This window comes from Muscardinus avellanarius (assembly GCF_963383645.1).
Source record: "Muscardinus avellanarius genome assembly, chromosome: 12".
Taxonomy (NCBI): Eukaryota; Metazoa; Chordata; class Mammalia; order Rodentia; family Gliridae; genus Muscardinus; species Muscardinus avellanarius.
Genome location: NC_137798.1, coordinates 105,957,622 through 105,980,523, shown reverse-complemented (window position 1 = coordinate 105,980,523; position 22,902 = coordinate 105,957,622). Strand labels below are relative to the sequence as shown.

Below are 22,902 nucleotides of genomic sequence, written 5' to 3'. Positions count from 1 at the left end.
AGAGTGGGGTGTGCCAGGGCTGAAGAAGAAGGACATAAGCCACCAGGGCTACTGGGTACATGGCTTAAGTTTGGGAAGAGGGAAACTTTCTGGAGATGGGTAATGGGGAAGGTGGATTTCACAATAATGTAAATGTGCTCGGTGTCACTGAACTGTACACTTGACAACAGTAGGGCAAATTTTACGTGATGCTATTCCACCACAATTCAAATCCTAGAACTTGGCTATATCCACAACTAATAGTGCTAACAGCAAGACACCGCACCCACACAACTGCTGCGTCTGCTTTTCTGACTCCTCCTGGAGTACTGTTAAGTCTGGATGGTAAATCTTCATAATCACCTACTTGGACAGTAGAATTGTGCATATTTTTGAAACAGAAAAAACCTCCACAATACACACAAACTTGCTTACCTCCACTTGCATATTCCATGATTAAGTAGAGTGTTTTTTCAGTTTCAATGACTTCAAACAGCTTCACTGGGCGAGGACGATGCAAGAGAAAAGAAACACATGCGTATAAAACTGTATGAAAAGTAATATTTGCCTGTTAAGAATTTTAATAGATGGCCTCTAAAAATCCTTCTAGGGAATTTTTATCATATATTAAAACATAAAGGTTTATTGAAGGAAAGAATTAAGCCAAGTGTGGTGGTACACACCAGTAATCCCAGTACTTGGGCGTCTGAGACAGGAGGTACATAAGTTCCCAGTCAGTCTCAGCAACTTAGGCCCTATTTCAAAATAAAGTTAAAAATTGGGGTCAGAGTGTGGTTCAGAAGTAGAATGCCCCTGGATTCAATCCCTGGTACTGCCAAAAAACAAAACAAAACAAACAAAAAAAGAATTCCATAAGAATAAAAAGTACTTCTCAGTGATCAGAGAGCTCTCAGAAGTGCCAACTGTGTGTTCTCACTACTCTGGTCCTTGACACTGTCCTTGACGTCCATGCTGGCGACTGCCTCCCAGCCAGGAGGAGAGCCCAACCCACTCCCAATGAGAGGCGCGCACATGTCACCACAGCTTTCCACCTTTATTGCCTTTGTTACTTAGGGAACTTAAAACTCCAAGAAAAAGGTTCATTGATACTATTCTGAGGCTTGAAACATAAAGAGATAGAACGGATTATATAGCAATTAGTTAAAAACAACTTTTTTTGTGTGTGGTGGTGCTGGGGATTGAACCCAGCGGCATTCTACCTCTGAACTACATCCAGCCCTATTTTGTGTGTGTGTGTGTGTGTGTTACTAGGGATGGAACCCAGGGGCATTCTACCTCCGAGCTATACCCCCTGCCATATTTTTTGTTCTTTATTTTGAAACAGGGTCTCACTGAGTTGCAAAGGGCCTCACTAAGTAGTACTTTAGGCTGTCCACAAATTGCTATCCTGTCTCAGGCTCCCAAATTCTGGGATTACAAGCGTGTACCACCAAGCCCAGCTTATTATTTATTTATTATTTATTTATTTATTGGTGGTATGGGGGATGGAACCCTTCTACCTCCGGGCTACACTCCCAGACCTATTTTTATATTTTTTATTTGGAAACAGGGACTCTTAAGCCAGCGAGACTGGCTTCAAACCTGCGCAGTTCTCCTGTCTCTGCCTCCCAAGCGAGGGGATTACAACCGTGTGCCACCACGCCAGGCTATTTTTATTTTGAAACAGGGTCTTACTAAGTTGATGAGAGTCCCACTACCTGCTGAAGCTGTCCTTGAACCTGTGATCCTCTTGTCTCAGCTTCGAAAATACTGGGATTATAAGCGTGTTTCACCATACTCAGCTAAAAGCAACTTTTTTTTTTAAAAAAAAGAATGGTTTCCAGGGGTCAGTGTGGTTTAATTTTAGGTTTCTTGTTACATGCTAAAGTAAATCTCTAAATCACCAATTTGCTTATCTATCCTTTAAAATTCAATTTGCCCGGAAAAGGAGAGGCTGCTAGTGCTTTATATTGCTGGCAGGCGATCCTCTTCTGCTTTAGTACAGAGAGAAGTGCTTGATGGAGTAGTCAATGTTAAATGAACTGATGAATAAAACTGTAAGGCCATTCCTCAGACTCTGACAAGTTCAGACTGTCAAGGCAAAACATTTACATTTTTTTTTTTGGTGGTACTGGGGTTCCTGGAAGCCCGTCTACCTCCGGGCTACACTCCCAGACCTATTTCATATTTTTGAAACAGGGTCTCTTAAACCAGTGTGGCTGGCTACGAACCTGCGCGATCCTCCTGTCTCCGCCTCCCAAGCGCGGGGATTACAAGCGTGCGCCACCACGCCCGGCTTTAATCAGTATACAATTAATTTTTTTATAGTAGTAGGGATTGCACCCAGAGTATTCTACCTGTGAACTATACCCCTAGCCCTCTTTTAGTTTTTGTTTGGAAATGCTTGTAATCCCAGCATTTGGGAGGCTAAGACAGGAGGATCGCCATTTGCTGCCAGCCTCAGCTACTTAATGAGATCCGTTGCAACTCAGTGAGACCCTGTTTCAAAATAAAGAATAAAAATTAGGGTTGGGGGTGTAGCTCAGAGATAGAATGCCCCTGGGTTCCATCCCTAGTACAAACCAGAAAAAGAGAGAGAGGGAGGGAGAGAGGGAGGGAAAGGGAAGGGAAGGGAAGGGAAGGGAAAGGGAAAGGGAAGGGAAGGGAAGGGAAGGGAAGGGAAAAGGAAAAGGGAAAGGGAAAGGGAAAGGGAAGGGAAGGGAAGGGAAGGTTAGGTTCGCTGCTGCTGTCGTATTCCTTGTGTTCTTTTCCCCCCAGTACTGGGTATTGAACTTAGGGGCATTCTACCACCGAGCTACACGCCCAGCCCTATTTTTTATATTTTATTCTGAAACAGGGTCTCACTGAGTTGCAAAGGACCTCACTAAGTAGTAGCTGAGGCTGGCTGCGAACCTGCATCCTCATGTCTCTGTCTTTCAAATGCTGGGATTAAAAGTATGTGCCGCCTGGCTCACCTCCACTCCCCCCCTTCAGTACTGGGGATTGAACCCAGGGGCATTCTACCTTCAAGCTATTCCACAAGTCCTATTTTATTTTTTATTTTGAAAGAAGGTCTCACTAAGGCTGGCCACAAACCCGCAATCCCCCTGTCTTAACTTCCCAGGTACTCGAATTAAAAGTATGCAACACCATTTCTGGCTTCTTTGTGATCTTTCAAACATGTATTTCATTGATTCTCAGATGTGTCTTTTTTCACATTAGCTTCCCCTGGCGGCGCGATGGTAATGCTGCAGCATTTTTCTTTCTTTCTAGTACATAAAACAATAATGCCTTTTAAATGATGCTGAGCTTGGGCTTGGATACAGCTCAGTGGCAAAATGTCTGCTTTGCGGGTGTGGGGCTCCGAGTTTCAGCCCCAGTTCCAAAAAGACAAAAGAGACCCCCTGGGGGTAAAAGCTAAGAACCAACAACAAAACAAAACCAAAACAATATTTTAAAAAACGACTTTGAGTTGATGAGGTAGAGTATATGCTCTGTTTGCCTTTATCAGAATAAGAAGCTGTGTCAAAGCCTTCTCCCTCCGTTAGGTCTCTGTTACTCTTCTATTCTTGTCTATGAAACATTCTTCATAGGCTATTCTTGTTTTTTTTTGTGTGTGTGGTACTGGGGTTCCTGGAAGCCCTCCGGGCTACACTCCCAGACCTATTTTATATTTTTGAAACAGGGTCTCTTACGCCAGCGCGGCTGGCTTCGAACCTGCGCGATCCTCCTGTCTCCGCCTCCCAAGCGCGGGGATTACAAGCGTGCGCCACTACGCCCGGCTCCTTCATAGGCTATTCTTGTTTTGTTTTTTTTTTTCCCCCTGTGGTACTGGAAATTGAACCTGGCAGGCTATATCCCTAGACCTGATTTTTATTTATTTAGAAATGAGGTCTTACTAAGACTGTTGAGAGCCTCACTAAATCACTGAAGCTGTCCTTGAACCTGTGATCCTCCAGTCTCAGCTTCTCAAGTACTAGAATTACAAGCATGTACAAGCACATCCATCTCTTAAAAAAAAAAAAAATTGGGGGGGCAGATCTGTGGGATGGAACCCAGGTGCATTCGACCTTTGAGCTACACCTCTGCCCCATTTTTTATTTTGTATTTTGAAACAGGGTCTCACTGAGTTGCAAAGGGCCTCACTAAGTAGCTGAGGCTGCCTGCTAACCACGATCTTCCTCTCTCGGCCTCCAGAATGATGGGATTACAAGTGTGCGCCACTACGCCCAGCTACCCATCTCTTCATAGGCTATTTTTTTTTTAATTTGTCAAGATTTATTCATGAGTATTTTATGGTTTGGTACTTTTTAAATTATAACTGTTAAAAAGATTTTTTTTCAGAAAATTTATTTATTTTTTGCACATATATATGATATATAAAACATTTTTCCGAACTTTTAAACATAGCTGAAACTAATGCATATAAGAAACTAAACTAAATGATATATTCGTCCTAACGCTAATTGTAATCCTAATTCTAAACATATGTGAAACTCTTACAATACACTGAAATTGAACATAATTACACATATATATGACATGTAAAACACTTTTCCGAGCTTTTAAACATAGCTGAAACTAACACATATAAGAAACTAAAGTAAATGTTATATTCGCCCTAACGCTAACTGTAATCCTAGTTCTAAACGTATGGGAAAATCTTACAATACATGAAACTGAACATAATTGCACATATATATGATATGAAAACAGTTTTCCAAGCTTTTAAACATAGCTGAAACTAACGCATATAAGAAATTAAACTAAATGTTATATTCGTCCTAACGCTAACTGTAATCCTAATTCTAAACAAATGTGACACTCTTACAATACACTTAAATTGAACATGATTTCACATATATATGATATGAAAAACCCTTTTCCATGTTTTTAAATCATAGGCTATTTTTAACACTAAATATCACCCTCTTATTTACTGGGTATTGAACCCAGGGGCAATCTATCTCCAAACTACATTTCCAACCCTTATTGTTTTTTTAATTTGTTATTATTACTAGTAGTAGTAGTAGTAGTGGTGGTGGTGGTGGTAGTGGTACTGGTTTTCCTAGAAACCCTTCTACCTCCGGGTTATACTCCCAGGCCTATTTTTATATTTTTATTTAGAGACAGGGTCAAGCCAGCGAGGCTGGCTTCGAACCTGCGTGATCCTCCTGTCTCCAACTCCCAAGCGTGGGGATTACAAGCGTGTGCCACCATGCCCAGCTCCAACCCTTTTTATTTTTTAATGTATTTATTTATTTATTTTTGTGGTATTAGGGTTCCTGGAAACCCTTCTACCTCTGGGTTATACTCCCAGAATCATTTTTATATTTTTTAATTTGGAAACAGGGTCTCTTAAGCCAGCGTGGCTGGCTTGGAACCTGGGCAATCTTCCTGTCTCCGCCTCCCAAGCGCGGCGCGGGGGAAGGGGGATATTACAAGAGCGTACCACCACGCCTGCCTCCAACCCTTTTTATTTTTTATGTTGAAATAAGATCTCACTCAGAGGCTGACCTCAAACCTGTGATTCTCCTATCTCAGCCTCCCACATACTGGGCTTACAGATGTGCACCACCGGGCCCAGCTCTCATTTCAAATAATAGTTTTAGATTTTAAGAGCCATTACTTTTTATTATATTATTTAAAGAACTATTATGCTCTGTTTAGTGGTACACACTTATAATTTCCATACTTTGGAGGCTGAAACAGGAGGATCTCAAGTTCAAAGCCACCCTTGGCAACTTAGCAAGGCTCTCTGCAATTTAGTAAGACCCTGTTTCCAAATAAGAAATAAAATCAAGTTGGGGGTATAACTTGGAGGTAGAATGCCTCCGGGTTCAACCCCTAGTACTAAAAAAAGAGGGCCCTACTATGATACACATGAGATCAAAAGTTTTCATTGTGATATATATATGTGGAGTTCATTATTAAGTAATCTACATATTTGATCTTCTTTCTACAAGTATTATGAAGATAAGACCATACCCCTTCCTCAACTTCACACACTGGCACAGGGCAATACATACAGAAAATATATAAAACATATCTTTATAAACAGTTCCTACAAAAATTACATTAGGTGGAAAGTATTGCATATCCTTTTATTTTCCTCCCAGTAAGTTGCTGAGGCTGACTCCTGTCTCAATTCCTGTCTGCAATTCTCCTGTCTCAGCCTCCCAAGTACTGGGATTACAAGCATGTACCACCATGCTTGACTACCCCTTATCTTTTAAATGTAACTCAGAATACAAGTGATTTCTTAGGAACAGAAGAATCATAGCAAAAAGCTTTATCTCTGAAAACATTAAATCTGACTTCATTTAATTCCAATCTATGTACTAACAAACTACAATGACATTTTATCAGAATACATTTAAAAATAAGAAAATTGAAGTTGTTCTATGTTTCTATTATATCAAAACTTTAGCTAGGCGTGGTGGCACATGTTTGTTATCCCAGTGCTTGGGAGGCTGAGATAGAAGGATCGCACAGGTTCGGAGCCAGCCTCAGCAACTTAGGTAGAAAAGTCCCTGGGTTCCACCCTCAGTACCACAGGAAAAAAAACAAAGCACCAACTGCTTTAGGTTAGATGATTATTGATACCTAAGCTTTTAACCTGTAAAACTACTGAAATTCAAAATTACCTTTGAAATTACTGAATTTCAAAAAGCTAATACAAGATAAATACATAAATAAAAATTTAAGAAAATAACCTGATACAAATGGTCAACAACTTTCATATACATGTATATATAATATTAAAAGTATACCTGGATGGGGACAGGGAGAATCTCCTCTCACTTCAGGAACACACGGTTACCTTATTACATAGTTTCAAGAACACATTTAGACCCAAAAGTACTTAAGAAAGCAAAAAGTACCTATGTTTGGATGATTTAAAATCTTCATTATTCTTACTTCTCGGAAGAGCTAGGAAAAAAAAAAAAAAAGAGACAATCACCTCAAAAAGTTATTATACTCCACTGTTGCAATGTAAATTTAAATTCTTAGATAACTGACTTGTTGCTAATGTTCACTATTCCATAGCTAAAATTAACATGAAAGTCAGAAATAACTCTGAAGTAGGTTTATAACATATTACCAGCGTCCCAAATGCTTCCATTTATGGAAAACTACAGTGGTCCCAAGGACCAGTTCCATACTCTGAATTTTATTTTACTATCTAAAAAAATATAAGATTATGCTTAGGCAAGGAGAGTTTGTGGCTAATTTAGTCTGATACAAGCTGGACGTGATGGCGCACGCTTGTCATCCCTGCACTTGGGAGGCTGAGGCAGGAGGATCGCACAGGTTCGAAGCCAGCCTCAGCTACTCAGTGAGGCTCTCAGCAACTTAGTGAGACCCTGTTTCCAAATAAAAAATATAAAATAGGTCTGGGAGTATAGCCCAGAGGTAGAAAGCCCCTGGATTCCACCCCCAGTACCACCAAAAAAAAAAAAAAATAATAATAATAATAATAATTTAGTCTGATTCAATATCTATACAAGGGTTCCAAATGATTCTACGAGAAAATTCTGGACAAAACCAACTTGGGAGAGCCTCACTGGAGGAAAGGGTAAACTTGGCATGGAGGCTATGGCAGGCTGCTACATTAAATGATGCTCACAAGCCATGCTCGCAGTGCCCACTTTCATGGAGCGCCTCTGTCATCCTGACAGTAGACTTGGCTTTATTACTTGCTTTGACCAATGCAACATTAGCAAATCTGAAGCAAGCAGAGACTGAATCAAATGCTTGGACACCAGGGACTGTTTCTCGGTTTGAATGTAAAGCAGCAGTCCAGCTTTCCTGATGATGAAAGGTCATGTGTATAAAGAGGGACCTGCTGTTCTGACCGAGCTCAGCCGCTGACAAACCACCAGCTGCACAGTGACCCCAGAAGACCTAGGACAAACTGCCCCACCTGGACCAGCAGAGTGCCCTGCCACTCCACAGGGTGAGAGAAGGGACCAAGTGCTGGGGAGGGGCGTGCCATTATGGCCTGGGTCAAGAGGATCCAGAAACCAGAGAGTTACAGAGGTCATCTTATGCAACCTGCTTCCAAACTCCTGCTATCTTTTTGTGGAGAATATGGCTGGAAGCCAGTCTTCCCAAGGTATTACAGCAGTCAAAATATTAGAGGACACAAAGCAAGGGCTGGGAAAGCCTCAGAAAAGGAGAAGCTGGCGGACTCCCCGTGCGCTTGTCCTGCTCTCAGCAGCAAAGGGCAGGCGGCTGAGGGAAAGATTTGACATACTATTCTAGCTCAGAAATTACAAGTGACAAGGAACACAACTAACAGCCTTTCCTATCTAAACATGGGCTCAATTTTAAAGACAGAAGCGCTTGTATCTCCAACATAAACACCTCCTATTGCTATGACAGTCACCTCCCATTTTGTGTCCTGAGATGAGAAGACACCACCATTCAGACTTGGTTACTTTAGTTTCTATCAAGCTAACAGGGAAATCCAATTTTATAACCTACTGTAGTTGAATTTGTAGCTATAATTTGGATCTCCCAATCATTTCCACAAAGGCTAAGTTAGAAGACCTCCAAGGTGGACTACATCGTCTATGGACGGCCTGGCAGCCCCGCACTACCGCAGCCTCCATCCCTCCTATGTCAGTTCCATGGACCCTGACCCTTTCCAGTTACCAGGACATACTAAGTTCTCCTGAATCTCTTCTTTTCATCCCTCAAATCAGGCAGATTCTCTCAAACTATCTAAGTCTCCTTTGTCTCAGAGGCAGAACGCCCCTGAGTTCAATCCTCAGTTCCACCAAAAAAAAAAAGAGAGAGAGAGAGATGAGACCAGCGCAGGCATTTAAGAGACCGAGTGACGTGCCTGGCCAGAGTGTCAGTGTTTCTAGGTAGGGAATTACTACAGTGATTAATGTGCTTGGGGCAGCAGAGAGCATACTCCTTGGTCCTACTTAGCACTCTGTCTGGAAAGGGGTGATAGAATCTTACTTTTCAACATGTACCTCAGGTGTAGTGGCTTAAAACTGTATTTGTGCATGCTTTTAATCTCAGTATTTGGAAGGTGGAGACAGAAGGATTTCACACGCTTATAATCTGAGAAAAAAGAATTATAATCTGAGACAAGAAGATTGCAGGTTCGCTGAGGGTGCGGCTCAATACCCAGTACCACAAAAATAAATAAATAAGAATAAATAAAAATGTTTGTGATTCTCCCATTTAGAAGGCAGAACTTTGCAAGGCATAGTGGTACATGCTTGTAATCCCAGGATTTGGGAGGCTGATATATAGGGATCTCAAGTTTGAGGCCAACCTCAGCAATTTAGCAAGGCCCTCAGTAACTCGGTGAGATTGTTTCCATATAAAAAATAAAACAGGGCCGGAGGGGATAGCTTGAAGGTAGAATATCTCTGGGTTCAATCCTCAGTACAAGAAAGGAGGGAGGAAGGGAGGGAGAGAGGGGAGAAAGGGAAGGAAGGAGGGAGGGAAGGAAAGAGGGAGGGAGGGAGGGAGGGAGGGAGGGAGGGAGGGGCAGGGCTGCCAAGCATGGTGGGGCATGCCTGTAATTCCAGCTATTTGAGAGGCCAAAGCAGGAGTTCAAGACAAGCCTGAACAATCTGACCAGATTCTGTATCCAAATAAAATTAAAAATAAAAAAGAGCTGGGAGTGTAGCTCGTGGTAGCGCACATGTTTATCACATGCGAGGCCCTGGATTCAATCCCTAGCACCACTGGAGGCCGACAAGGCCCTGGACAGCACTGCGGTCACCCGCCTGAGCACACCCCCGGCACACCGCAGACAGGCCCACAGCAAAGGCAGTGAGGCCACACGCACAGCCAGAGATGGCCTGCTGTCCTCACAAGGGCCACGCGATCACCCTATGCAGGCCAGACTCGCTGGCCCAATCAAGTCTGAGCAAAAGCTCCTGAGACCACCAGCTAAGAACCACCAGCTATGCCACTCCCTAAAACCCAGTCACAGAGATTGTGATGACCCATTTTTGTGTGAAAACACAAGGGAAAAGTGAATGTAGCCAAAGAGGCAACTTCTGCAAGCTTCGTCCTGAAGGCAGAAAGGGCAGTGTCCTAACATCACCACAACAACGCACACACTGATCTCCACCAGGCCTGTAATAGGCAGAAAGCTGCAGGCAGCAAGAGTTGAACCCCATGCCAAGATGTACACCAGCAAGGAGGGGCAGGAGCTAATGCGTGCCAGAGCCTCCTGTGTCTACAACAGAGCTAGATGCTTTGCCTCTGTGACCTAGTCCAAAGCCCACCACCGCATCAGGGACACAGCCATCTCCAACACACAGAAGAGAGACTGAGAAAGGCCAGGTACAGCTCCAGCGCAGAAACTTTTTAAATTTTTTCTATTATTATTTTTTGATGGTACTGGGGTTCCTGGAAACCCTTTTATCTCTGGGCTACACTCCCAGACCTATTTTATACTTTTTTATATTTGGAAACAGGGTCGCTTAAGCCAGTGCAGCTGGCTTTGAACCTGCGCGATCCTCCTGTCTCTGCCTCCCGAGCATGAGGATTACAAGCGTGCGCCACCATGCCCGGCTCAGAAACTTTTTAAAAGTTAATAATTTTGCAGGGCATGGTGGCGCACGCTTGTAATCCCCGCGTTTGGGAGGCGAAGACAGGAGGATCGCACAGGTTCGAAGCCAGCCTCAGCTACTTAGTGAGGCTCTCGGCAACTTAGTGAGACCCTGTCTCCAAAATAAAATATAAATGGGTCTGGGAGTATAGCCCGGAGGTAGAAAGCCTCTGGGTTCCACCCCCAGTACCACCACCACCAAAAAAAAAAAAAGTTAATAATTTCACAGACAGCCTCAGCTACTCAGGCCCTTTGCATCTTAGGGAGACTCTGTTTCAAAATAAAGAGTAAAAAAAAAAGGATATAGCTCAGAGGAAGAATGTCCCTGAGTTCCATCCCCAGTACTGCAAAAAAAAAAAAAAAAAAAAAAAAAAGTTAATTTCACAGCCAGCCTCAGCTACTCAGTGAGGCCCTCTGCATCTTAGGGAGACTTTGTTTCAAAATAAAGAGTTTAAAAAAAAAAAAGCGCTGGGGGTATAGCTCAGAGGTAGAATGTCCCTGAGTTCCATCCTCAGTACTGGGAAAAAAAAAAAAAAAAGTTAATAATTTCACAGCCAGCCTCAGCTACTCAGTGAGGCCCTCTGCATCTTAGGGAGACTTTGTTTCAAAATAAAGAGTAAAAAAAAAAAAAAAAAGCGCTGGGGGTGTAGCTCAGAGGTAGAATGTCCCTGAGTTCCATCCTCAGTACTGGGAAAAAAAAAAAAAAAGTTAATAATTTGCAGCCAGGACTGGTGGCATATGCCCCTAGTACTTGGGAAGCTGAGACAGAAGGATCACAGGTTCTAGGACAGTCTCCACAACTCAGTGTTACTTTCAGTAACCTGGTGAGACTGTTTCAAAACAAGAAGCCAAAAAGGACTGTGGTCGTAGTTCCGAGGTAGAATGCCTCTGGGTTCAATCCTCAGTGCTACACAATCATACCAAAAAAAATTTTATAATTTGCATACAAGTAATATAAAATGCAGATATTTCACAATTTGTGGACCTACCAGTGGAATAATTGAGCTTTAAAAGAAGTTCCTGTAAGGACTCTATAATGTTTTTGTTTAAAGCTTTATTGTTGTAAGAAATGCTTAAATAAGAGAAGTTCATCTTCTATCTACTATCTTTTTTTTTTGGTGGTAGTGGGGATTGAACCCAGGGGGCATTCTACCTCCAAACTACACCTCCAGCTGTATATTTTATTCTTTATTTTGAAATAGAGTCTCACTGAGTTGGAAAGGGCCTCACTAGCTGAGTCTCTTCACGAACCCAGAATCCTCCTGTCTCCACCTCCCAAATGCTGGGATTACAAGTATGCACAACCACACCCAGCTCCTATTTTCTATTTGGAAAGAGTCTTACAAAGTTGCCAGGGGTATTTGAAAACCTGCAATTCTCCTGTTTCAGCCTCCCAAGTATTGGATTACAAGCGTGCAACATTCTGGCTTACTTCTACTATTGTGATACTGGGGATGAAACCCAAGGGTATTCTACCTTCGAGCTACACCCCAGCTCTATTTTTTATTCTTTTTTGCGATACTTAAGATTGAACCCAGGGGCACATTACCTCTGAGGTACATCCCCAGGCCGATTTTATTCTTTATTTAGAAACAGGGTCTCACTAAGCTGCAGAGGGCCTCACTAAGGAGCTGAGGCTGATCGCGCACCCGGATCCTGTCTCAGCCTCCCAAGAAATGGAATTACAAGTGTGCACCACCACGCCCAGCTATTCTTTATTTTTTGAAACAGGGTCTCACTCACTGAGTTGCAAAGGATCTCACCAAGTAGCTGAGGCTGTCTGCGAATCAAGATGCCCGGCCCTTATTTCTACTATCTTAAGCCAACTTTTTTATCTCTACATTCCCTTTTTATTCTTTTTATCCCCCCCCTTTGGTACTGAGGATGGAGCTACACCACAGCCCTATTTTTTATTCTTTATTTGGAAACAGGGTCTCACTGAGTTGCAAAGGCCTAAGTATCTGAGGCTGTCCTTGAACCATGATCCTCTTGTCTCAGCCTCCCAAACGCTGGGATTTTTTTTAAATTTTTTATTGGTGCATTATATTCATACATCATGTTGGGGTAAAAAACTTGTGTGTACATAAATGTACATATCACCGATTTAACCCCTACCCAATTCCCACCCCATTCCTTCCCCATCCCTCCTTCCCTTGCTTGGCTTCAATATGTTTAAGTTCATTGTGTTTTAGAGATCAAATGCTGGGATTATAAGCATGCACCACCACACCCGGCTCCCTTTTAAGTCTTCATTTTGTGTGTGTGTGTGTGTGTGTGTGTGTGTGTGTGTGTGGTACTGGGGATAGAACCCAGGGGCTTTTCTACCTATGGACTACACTCCCAGACCTATTTTATACTTCATTTGGAAACAGAGTCTCACTAAGTTGCTGAGACCCTCATTAAGTAGCTGAGGCTGGCTTCGAACCTGTTAGATCCTCCTGTCTCAGCCTCCCAAGCACTGGGATTACAAGCATGCACCACCACGCCGAGCCTCCCTTTTTATTCGTTTTATTCTTAAAGAGATATAAGTGTGGGGGGGATCAAAGAACAAAGAAATATATACTGTGAAAGAATTCTCTCCTTAGAGATTAATCTCTCTCTCTCTTTTTTTTTTTTTTTTGGTGGTACTGGGGTTCCTGGAAACCCTTCTACCTCCGGGCTACACTCCCAGACCCATTATGTATATTTTTTATTTGAAAACAGGGTCTCCTAAGCCAGCAAGGCTGGCTTCGAACCCGCACAATCCTGTCTCCGCCTCCCCAGCGGGGATTACAAGCGTGCGCCACCACACCTGGCTAATCTGTATCTTTGACACATTTTCAAATACTCTACAGAAGTGATAAACAGAAATAAACACCTCTGAAGGCAGATAATAGAATCCTGGTGATGGAACATCCAGGAACTGAAACCTATAGCATCAGAGAAGTAAAGAAACATGCCCCCCACAGGCAGAACTTTGGATGCGTAAGTATCATTTTTTGGAGAAAGACAATTTTACCAATAATATGAAAATTAAATGGTATGTAAAAGAGGGCATGGGGTAGGAGTTACAAAACAGATGATGAACTGATAAGGTTCCCTTATCAGGTACCCACAGTTTGGGACACAGAGCCCATGATTTTTGTGGCAGCTGAATGACAGGTGTGAGAAATAATGGCAGGAGATAACAGCGATGAACAACTTCTTTGGAAGCAAAGAGCCATACTGGAGACCTGAGATGAATGAATACCTCTTAGTAGCTTTGGATGAAAGGAAAGAGATATTTAAGGGAACACTCAGAAAATTAGGGAGAAAGAGCAATTGAAGCCGATACCCATTTCTTGCTTAAGCAAACTGCCTCCTGCAGCCTGCCACACAAGGTGCTTTCCCCTTCTCTGTCCTGTGAAGCTGGCAGTTTATTTTCTAAAAAGAGACTGGATTACAACATCTAGGCTTAGGGACCCCCATCCTGAAATACGAACGCACGAATGAGGCACTTCTCCCTGCCCCCTTATCTCCGCTTGCCTCCCAGAAAACTAAGCCCCTTTCATGTTGTCCTTAAAAAGGAGACTGAGCCGGGCGTGGTGGCGCAGCTTGTAATTCCTGTGCTTGGGAGGCGGAGACAGGAGGATCATGCAGGTTTGAAACCAGCTGCGCTGCCTTAAGAGACCCTGTTTCCAAAATAAAAGTATAAAATAGGTCTGGGAGTGTGTAGCCAAGAGGTAAAAGGGTTTCCAGGAACCCCAGTACCAAAAAAAAAAAAAAAAGGAAACTGAAAGAGTCTGATCCGGGAAAAACCAGCTTAAATGAAGGTGTCCACAGACACCATACGGAAGCTTACGTGTCCTCCAGGGCGACTCCTTACCCTCTGCCCAGTTACCTGTGGACCAACCCTGTGTATACATTGCATACTCCGAATCTCTGGTGTCTCGCTCTTGGATGACCAAGAGTCATCAGATATTTGAGCAGAAGTTGAAACAAAAGCCAAAGGGAAAAAAAGAAAACTGGAAGGGGAAACAAGACTACTAAAAAATAACCACAACAAATGACATTTGGTGGTTCCAAAGATTTAAAAATGAGAAGAGCCGCACGTGGTGGTGCACACTTGTAATCCCCGCGGTTGGGAGGCGGAGAGGGAGGCTCGGGCAGGTTCAAAACCGGCCATGCTGGCTTGAGAGACCCTGTTTCCAAATAAAGACATAAAAAAATAGGTCTGGGAGTGTAGCCCAGAGGTAGAAGGGCTTCCAGGAGCCCCAGTACCACCAAAAAAAAGAGAGAAAACAGGATAACAACCACTGTATTTATGAACAAAGAACATGATGCACTGAAGAAAGACCACTGGTTTAAGGGCAAATTATGGCATAAGAAGGAAATTCAGCCGGGCACTGTGGCTGTAATGGCCCTTGTAATCCTAGTACGGGGGGGCTGAGACAGGAGGGTTCAGATACTTAGTGAGGCCCTCCACAACTTAGTGAGACCCTAATTCAAAATAAAGAATATATAATTGGACTTAGAGTGTAGCTTGGGTGGGAGGTAATCATTAATTTTTACTTTTTTATTGGTACATTGTAGTCATACATCTTAATAGGGCACAAGATGGTAGAGGCGTATGGTAATTGTTAATTGAACCACAATAATCACTTCTGATAAAAAGATGTGTGTGAATGAGATAAAGACATTATGTGTGCACGTACGTGGGAAAGAGGGAAACACAGGAGGGAGAGACACTGTGTGTCTGTGTGTAAGTGTGCAAACTCCACACTGGAGAGCAGCAGGGAAACCAACACACTCACAAGTGACTATACATGGAAAAAGATGAAACTGGATCACTCTCTCTTAACACGTAACTTCCAAGTGTGCGTGGTATTTTTAACCCAGGAGCATTCTACCTCTAAGATACATACCTAGCCCTATTTTATCTGAAAAAAGAATCTTGCTAAGTTGTTGAAAATACTGCTAAGTTGTTAAGGCTGGCTTTGAACCTGCAATCCTCCTGTTTCAGCCTCCCAAGTGCTGGGATTCCAGGCAAGTGCCACCATACCTGCTTCCTGTTGCTTTAAAGACTATAAAAGGGGGAACCAGGCATGGTGGCCACGCTTGTAATCCCAGGATCTGGGAGGCTGAGATAGGAAGATCTAGGTTCGCAACAGCCTCAGCTACTCAGTGAGACCTTGTTTCAAAATAAAGACTAAAAAAGAGGGCTGGGTGCATAGCTCAACGGTAGAATGCCCCTGGGTTCCATCTCCAGTACTGCTAAAATAAATAAATATATATACAAACAAACAAGTGTAAGGTCAGGCATTATGGATCAGGAAAAGCCTAAAGATTAGACTATTAGAAAGGAAAATAGGCTGGATGTGGTGGTGCATGCTTGTAATCCCAGCATTTAGCAGGCCGAGACAAGAATATCACAGTTCGCGGCCAGTCTCAGCTACTTAGTGAGGCCCTTTGCAACTCAGTGAGACCTGTTTCAAAGTGAAGAATAAAAAAATAAAATAGGGGTGGGGGTGTAGCTCACAGGTAGAATGCCCCTAGGTTCCATCCCTAATACCACAAAAAAAAAAAAGAAAGAAAAAATAAAAGAAACTAGAAGCCATGTTTAGTCATATCAAACTTGCTATTCTCCTGCTTTAGCCTACCAGGTTCTGGAATTGTACCAAGCCTGGCTGATATTCATTTGATATACATGCAAATGTACATATTTATATACTAAACTCAAAATATACTTTCGTATACAATCAGCATTTAATAAAAAAATTTTTTTTGGTGGTACTAGGGATGGTACCCAGGAGCTTTTCTACCTCTGGGCTGTACCCCCAGACCTATTTTATACTTTATTTAGAAACAGGGTCTAAGTTGCTGAGAGCCTCACTAAGTAGCTGAGGCTGGCTTCAAACCTGTGTGATCCTCCTGTCTCAGTCTCCCAAGCGCAGGAATTACAAGCGTGCCCACCACTCCCGGCCTTAATAAAAATTTTAAAAATTAAAACTTGCTAGTGTAGCAACTAGGGATTAAACCCAGGAGCACTATATCTCTTAACTACACACCAGCCTCTGTGTGTGTGTGTGTGTGTGTGTGTGAGAGAGAGAGAGAGAGAGAGAGAGCGCGCGCGCACGCGCGTACACACGATAGATAGATATTGGGAATTGAACCCAGGAGTATTCTACCTTCAAGCTACATCCTTATTTATTTATTTATTTATTTATTTATTTATTTATTTATTTATTTATTTGATGTGTGGTACTGGGGTTAGAACCCAGGGGCTTTCTACCTCCGGGCTATACTCCCAGACCTATTTTACATTTTATTTGGAAACAGGGTCTCACTCAGTTGCTGAGAGCCTCACTAGGTAGCTGAGGCTGGCTTCGAACCTGTGCGATCCTCCTGTCTCAGCCTCCCAAGTGCAGGGATTACAAGCGTGCACTACCTCCCCCGGCTCCTATTTTATCTTGAAACAGGGTTTTACTACATTGCTGCGGCTGGCCATGAACTTGCAATTCTCCTGTTTCAGCCTCCCAATTACTGGAACTACAGGCATGTGCCACGGAACTCTCTAGCTTATTTTTCTTTTTTAATTTTGAAACGGTCTTTCTAGTTTGCTAAGTCTCATTAAGTTGCTGAGGATGATCTTGAACCTATGATCCTTCTGTCAGAGTCCTAAGTACTAAGATTATAGGTTTGTACCACACCTTTTTTTCCCCAACTCCACAAATGACTCTAGTGTACTTTTTTAACTCCACAAATGATTCTAGTGCACAGCAAGGTTTAAGGAAGCTGAATAACTGCCCTAAATAACCCCAGTAATGAAAGCAGTAAAAGTAATTACACTAAAGAACACATCAAAAGAATACGAAGTGGTTTTCTCTGTCTTAAAATTTGAGAGTTCGCCAGTTGTCTCACAACTAAGATCCTCTGGGATGCCAAGAAGGCCACTACTGCTACAGAGCTCTAAGCAACAACAGAGGTGCTTAAAAATCAAAAACAACCAGTAAGCTGGGTTTGCATAGGACTTCCCTACAAAACACTGCTGGGAAGGCATATATAATCAATACTGCTTCTAAAAACAGCTGGAAGCTAGGTGTGGTGGCTCCTGCTTGTAATTCTAATATTTAGGAGGCTGAGACAGGAGGATTGAAGGTTCAAGGGCAGCCTCAGCACGTAATAATACTTTTCTCTCTCTTTTTTTTTCTTTTTTTTTTTTTTTGGTGGTACTGGGGTTCCTGGAAGCCCTTCTACCTCCGGGCTACACTCCCAGACCTATTTTTTACATTTTCATTTTGGAAACAGGGTCTCCTAAGCCAGCGCGCGCGGCTGGCTTCGAACCTGCGCAATCCTCCTGTCTCTGCCTCCCAAGCGCAGGGATAACAAGTGTGCACCACCACGCCCGGCGTAATAATACTTTTCTAAACCTAGAGAGATCCTGTTTCAAAATAAAAATCTTGAGCTGGGGATATAGCTCAGAGGTAGAATGTCTCTGGATTCAATCCCCAGCCTCACACTCACACACAAATGTGCAAATCTACTGTGCATTTTGCATATACTTAACAGTCACCTTTTCTTCAATGATCTTTTTTTTTTTTTTTTTTGGTGGTACCGGGGATGGAACCTTTCTACCTCTAGGCTATACTCCCAGACCTATTTTATATTTTATTTGGAAACAGTGTCTCTTAAGCCAGCGCGGCTGGCTTTGAACCTGCTGACCCTCCGGTCTCCGCCTCCCAAATGCGGGGATTACAAGCGTGCGCCACCACGCCCGGCACAGGGTTTTATTTTTTACTAAGTGTATATTTAAGTAAGAACAGCGGCCGGTTATGGTGACACATGCTTGTAATTCAAATACTTGGGAGGCTGAGATAGAAGAATTGCAGGTTCAAGACCAGCCTCAGCAATTTAGAAAGGCTCTCAGCAACCCAGTGAGGCTCTTTCCCAAATAAATATTTGGAAATATTTATTATTTGGGTGAAACTTGGAGGTATAGCTTGGAGGTAGAATGCCTCTGTGTTCAATATCTACTATCCAAAAAAAAAGAATAGCGGTTGAAGATGGGCACAGTGGTGTGTGCCTGTAAGCCCAGGTAGTTGGGGGCGAAGGCAGAAGGATCACGACTTCAAAGCCAGCTTGGGCAACTTAGAGAGAATCTCCGCAACTCAGCACAACCCTGTCTCAAAACAAACCTTAGCGGAGGTCACCGTGCTTCCTTTTTGTCCTGAGTTGCACTGTTCAAGCACGTGTGGTGGCGCGCGCTTGTGATCCCTGCACGTGGAGGCTGAGACAGGAGGATCGCAGGTTTGCAGCTGGTTTCAGCAACTTAGTGAGATGCTGTTTCAAAAAAAAAATTTTTTTTTTTCAAAACAGGGCTGGGGGCGTAGCTGAGAGGTAGAATGCTACTGGGTTAAATTCCTCCTAGCAAAAAATAAAGTTTAAAAAGGGGGGGGGGCGCGTAGCTCAGTGGTAGAGCTTCCCTAGGACTACTTCAAGGACAACGCCTGTGGGTGGCTAAAATACTAAGAATATTTATTTTGGAGAAGGGAAAATCAAGAAAACCCAAAATAGCAACCTCAAAATCTAGCTATGTTTGGAGTAGTAGATTTAGCCTCTATAATCCCATACGGCAAAATAAGAGAACACTGATATAGTATTTTCTAGAAGGCAGACATTGGTCTAAAGTGGAGTGTGGGGTGGTGGTAGAATATCTAATATCAAAGCTGTTTAACACTAAACAAAACATTGTAGGAAGAAGCCATCTCTGGATGTACTTAAAACTAGCCAATAAAACAGCCATCCTGATTTTTATTATTTTTTTTTATATTTTATGTGGTGCTAGGGATTGAATCCAGAGGCATTCTACCTTTGAGTTATACCTCCTGCCTGATATTTTCTTATTTATTTATGTATTTATTTATTGGTGGTACTGGGGCTTCTGGAAACCCTTCTACCTCCAGACTACACTTCCAGACCTATTTTATATTTTTATTTGGAAACAGAGTCTCTTAAGGCAGAAAGGCTGGCTTCGAACCTGCGCGATCCTCCTGTCTCAACCTCCCAAGCGCGGGGATTACAAGCATGCGCCACCACGCCTGGCTCTTCTTTATTTTTGAAACAAGTATTACAAGCGTGCACCATCATACCCAGCGATGAAAACATTTTTTAAAAGCTAAATATTAAGCCGGGCATGGTGGCGCACACTTGTAATCCCCGCGCTTGGGAGGCAGAGACAAGGAGGATCGCGCAGGTTCGAAGCCAGCCGCGCGCGCTGGCTTAGGAGACTCTGTTTCCAAATAAAAATGCAAAAATAGGTCTGGGAGTGTAGCCCGGAGGTAGAAGGGCTTCCAGGAACCCCAGTACCATCAAAAAGAAATAATAATAATAATAAAAAAGTTAAATATTAAGCCGGGCATGGTGGTGCACACTTGTAATCCCTGCACTTGGGAGGCTGAGACAGGAGGATCACGCAGGTTCAAAGCCAGCCTCAGCTGTTTAGTGCGGCTCTCAGCAACTTAGTGAGACCCTGTTTCCAAATAAAACATAAAATAGGGCTGTGAGTATAGCCTGGAGGTAAAAAGCCTCTGGGTTCCACCCCCAGTACCACAAAAAATAAAAAAAATAATAAAATAAAATATTGAAGCCGGGCGTGGTGGCACACACTTGTAATCCCAGCATTTGAGGGGCTGAGACGAAGGATCACAGTTCAAGGACAGCCTCAGCTACTATTTAGTGAGGCTCACTGGAATCCTGTTTCAAAATAAAGAATAAAAAATAGGGCTAGGGTTGTAGTGCGGAGGTAGAATGGCCCTGGGTTCCATCCCAGTACCGCAAAATAATAATAATAATAATAATAATAATAATAATAATAATAATAATAATAATATAGGCCGAACATGGTGGTGCTTGTAAGTCCAGCATTCGGAAGGCAGAGACCGGGGGATCGTGGTTCATGGACAGCCTCAGCTACTTAGCGAGGCTCTTCGCAACTCAGTGAGACCCTATTTCAAAAAATATAAAGACTAGCCAGGTGTGGTGGCGCACACTTGTAATCCCAGCATTTGGCAGGCTGAGACGGGAGGATCGCGGTTCACAGACAGCCTCAGCTACTTAGTGAGGCCCTCTGCAACTCAGTGAGACCCTGTTTCAAAATAATAAAAAAAAGGGTTGGGGGTATAGCTCGAAGGTCAAATGCCCCTGGGTTCCATCCCCAAACCTGCAAAAATAAATACATACATACATACATACATACTACAGTACAGGACTGGGGTATAGCTTGGAGGTAAAATGTCCCTGGGTTCCACCCCCAGTACCTCATAAAAGTAAATAAATAAATAAAAATAAAATATTTTGTCAGGTGCAGTAGTGCATCACTATAATTCCAGTTCTAGACTGAGATAGGAGGATACAGGTGCAAGACCAGCCTCAGCAACTGAGCCTGGCCCTAGGCAACTTAGTTTAAAAAAAAATAAATAAAACAGGTATGGGGGTATCTCAGAGGGAGAATGACACTCTGATCAAACCCCAGTACCTCCCCATATAAAAATCAAATATTTTATTAAAATGTTGTCAATTTCTGGTTTATTTTTTTGTGGTACTGAGACTTGAACCTAGAGGCATTCTACCTCCAAGTTATACCCCCAGACTGATTTTATTTCTTTTTTGGAAACGGCCTCACTAAATTGGTGAAAGTCTCACCACTTGCTGAGGCTGTCCTCAAAATTGTGATTCTCCTATCCCAGCCTACCAAGTACTAAGATTACAAGAGTGTGTCACCATGCCTGGCTTCTAGTTCCTGGTTTTAATTAGGTGGTTCCAGTTTAAGAAAAAGATCGCCGTGATTAAACTGGTTGTATTACAGTGTAGTGACAACTAAGTTTTACAGTCAGAACAATCAAAAACGAGGCGGGGTAGCCAGGTGTGGTAGTGCACACTTGTAATCCCAGCATTAGAGAGGCAGAGACCAGAGGATCACAGTTGGCGGACAGCCTCAGCTACTTATTGAGGCTCTTTGCCACTCAGTGAGACCCTGTTTCAAAATAAAGAATAAAAAATAGGGCTTGAGGTGTAGCTTGGGAGGTACAATGCCCCTTGGTTCCAGCCCCAGTACCGCAAAAAATGGGGGCTGGGTATGGTGGCACATGCCTGTAATCTCAGTACTTGAGGCTCACACAGGAGGATAACAGGTTCAAAGAGAGCCTCAGCAATTTAACAAGACCCTGTTTCAAACTAAAAAATAAAAGGTCTAAGGCATAACTCAGAGGTAGAATGCCCTTGGGCTCAACCTTTAGTACCATACACACAAAAAAAGACGACTAAATGGGGACCTCTGTAGCCTGTGGCTGGTGCCCCTTAGATGGCTCTGTATGGTCCTCTATTGACACCTGACTGAAAACCCCTGGCCAAGCCCTGCAGTGTGGTCTGCAAGGGTCCTTCCTTTCCTTTTTATGTCGTAAGGACTCATGGAAGTCCCTTGAGGCCTGGGTAGAATTTTACTGCATATCACATGGGTTTACCCAGAGTCAGCTACTTTCTCGTGCATCAGAGACTCATATGGCTTGGTTCAGGAGGATAAAGATGTTTCTTACAGGAATACTGAAAAGGATGCCTCTATTCTCCACCTGAAGCCCACAGACCAGGAAAGAACACCTATTGTGGAGACAGTTTCTTACAGTTCCCATGAGGAGGGGACCTACAACACCATGTAGGGCACAATACAAGGCATGAGGGGAACCGAAGGCAAGGGTTTTTTTGTTTTTGATGGTACTGTGGATCAAGCCTTGCTCTGGGTGCATGCTGGGTCAGCCTCTAGGGCTGAGCGTGCAAGTGTCTTTATTATGGTTTCTGTGGAAAAGCCAAGGCAAGGTAGGCCAAGTTGGAATGATTACTCTGAATACGTCCAGGTGATGCTGGGGTAAAGAAGCTGTCTAGCTGCCTGCCACCTGGCCCTGGGGTGATTAGGACCCAGAAATACAGCCTTCTAGAGTGTGAGAGCCAGATAGAGGAGGTGACTTAAAAAAAGGGGGGTCTGAACTGGCTGCTTTGCATCTGAAAGCTTGTTATCTCTAAAAATTAGTTCTCCCTGGGAGGGGCCAGTAAGGCCCCACCAACCAGGGTAGTAGGACTTGAGCCAGACTTAGTGACACACACTTGTAATCCCAGCATTTGGGAGGCTGTGACGGGAGGATTATGGTTCGTGGTTCGCAGACAGCCTTAGCTACTTAGTGAGGCCCTCCGGAACTAAGTGAGAATCTGTTTCAAAATAAAGAATAAAATACATACATATATATATATATATATATATATATATATATATGGCTAGGGGTGTAGCTCAGAGGTAGAATGTCCCTGGGTTCCATCCCCAGTATGAA

The 22,902-nt window shown here is 43.1% G+C and overlaps 1 protein-coding gene across 7 annotated transcripts in view; it reads right to left on the bottom strand.

The window, feature by feature from the left end:
- Nucleotides 1-22,902, bottom strand: part of MARK3 (microtubule affinity regulating kinase 3) — a gene marked incomplete at both ends in the record, with an annotated part of 121,794 nt that overhangs the window by 59,001 nt on the left and 39,891 nt on the right. For all 7 annotated transcript variants that reach the window (XM_080708327.1, XM_080708326.1, XM_080708329.1 and 4 more), the window contains 2 exons: nt 415-480; nt 6,864-6,912. In XM_080708327.1, the coding sequence (XP_080564453.1) occupies nt 415-480; nt 6,864-6,912 (115 nt within the window). The remainder of the gene's footprint in view (nt 1-414; nt 481-6,863; nt 6,913-22,902) is intronic.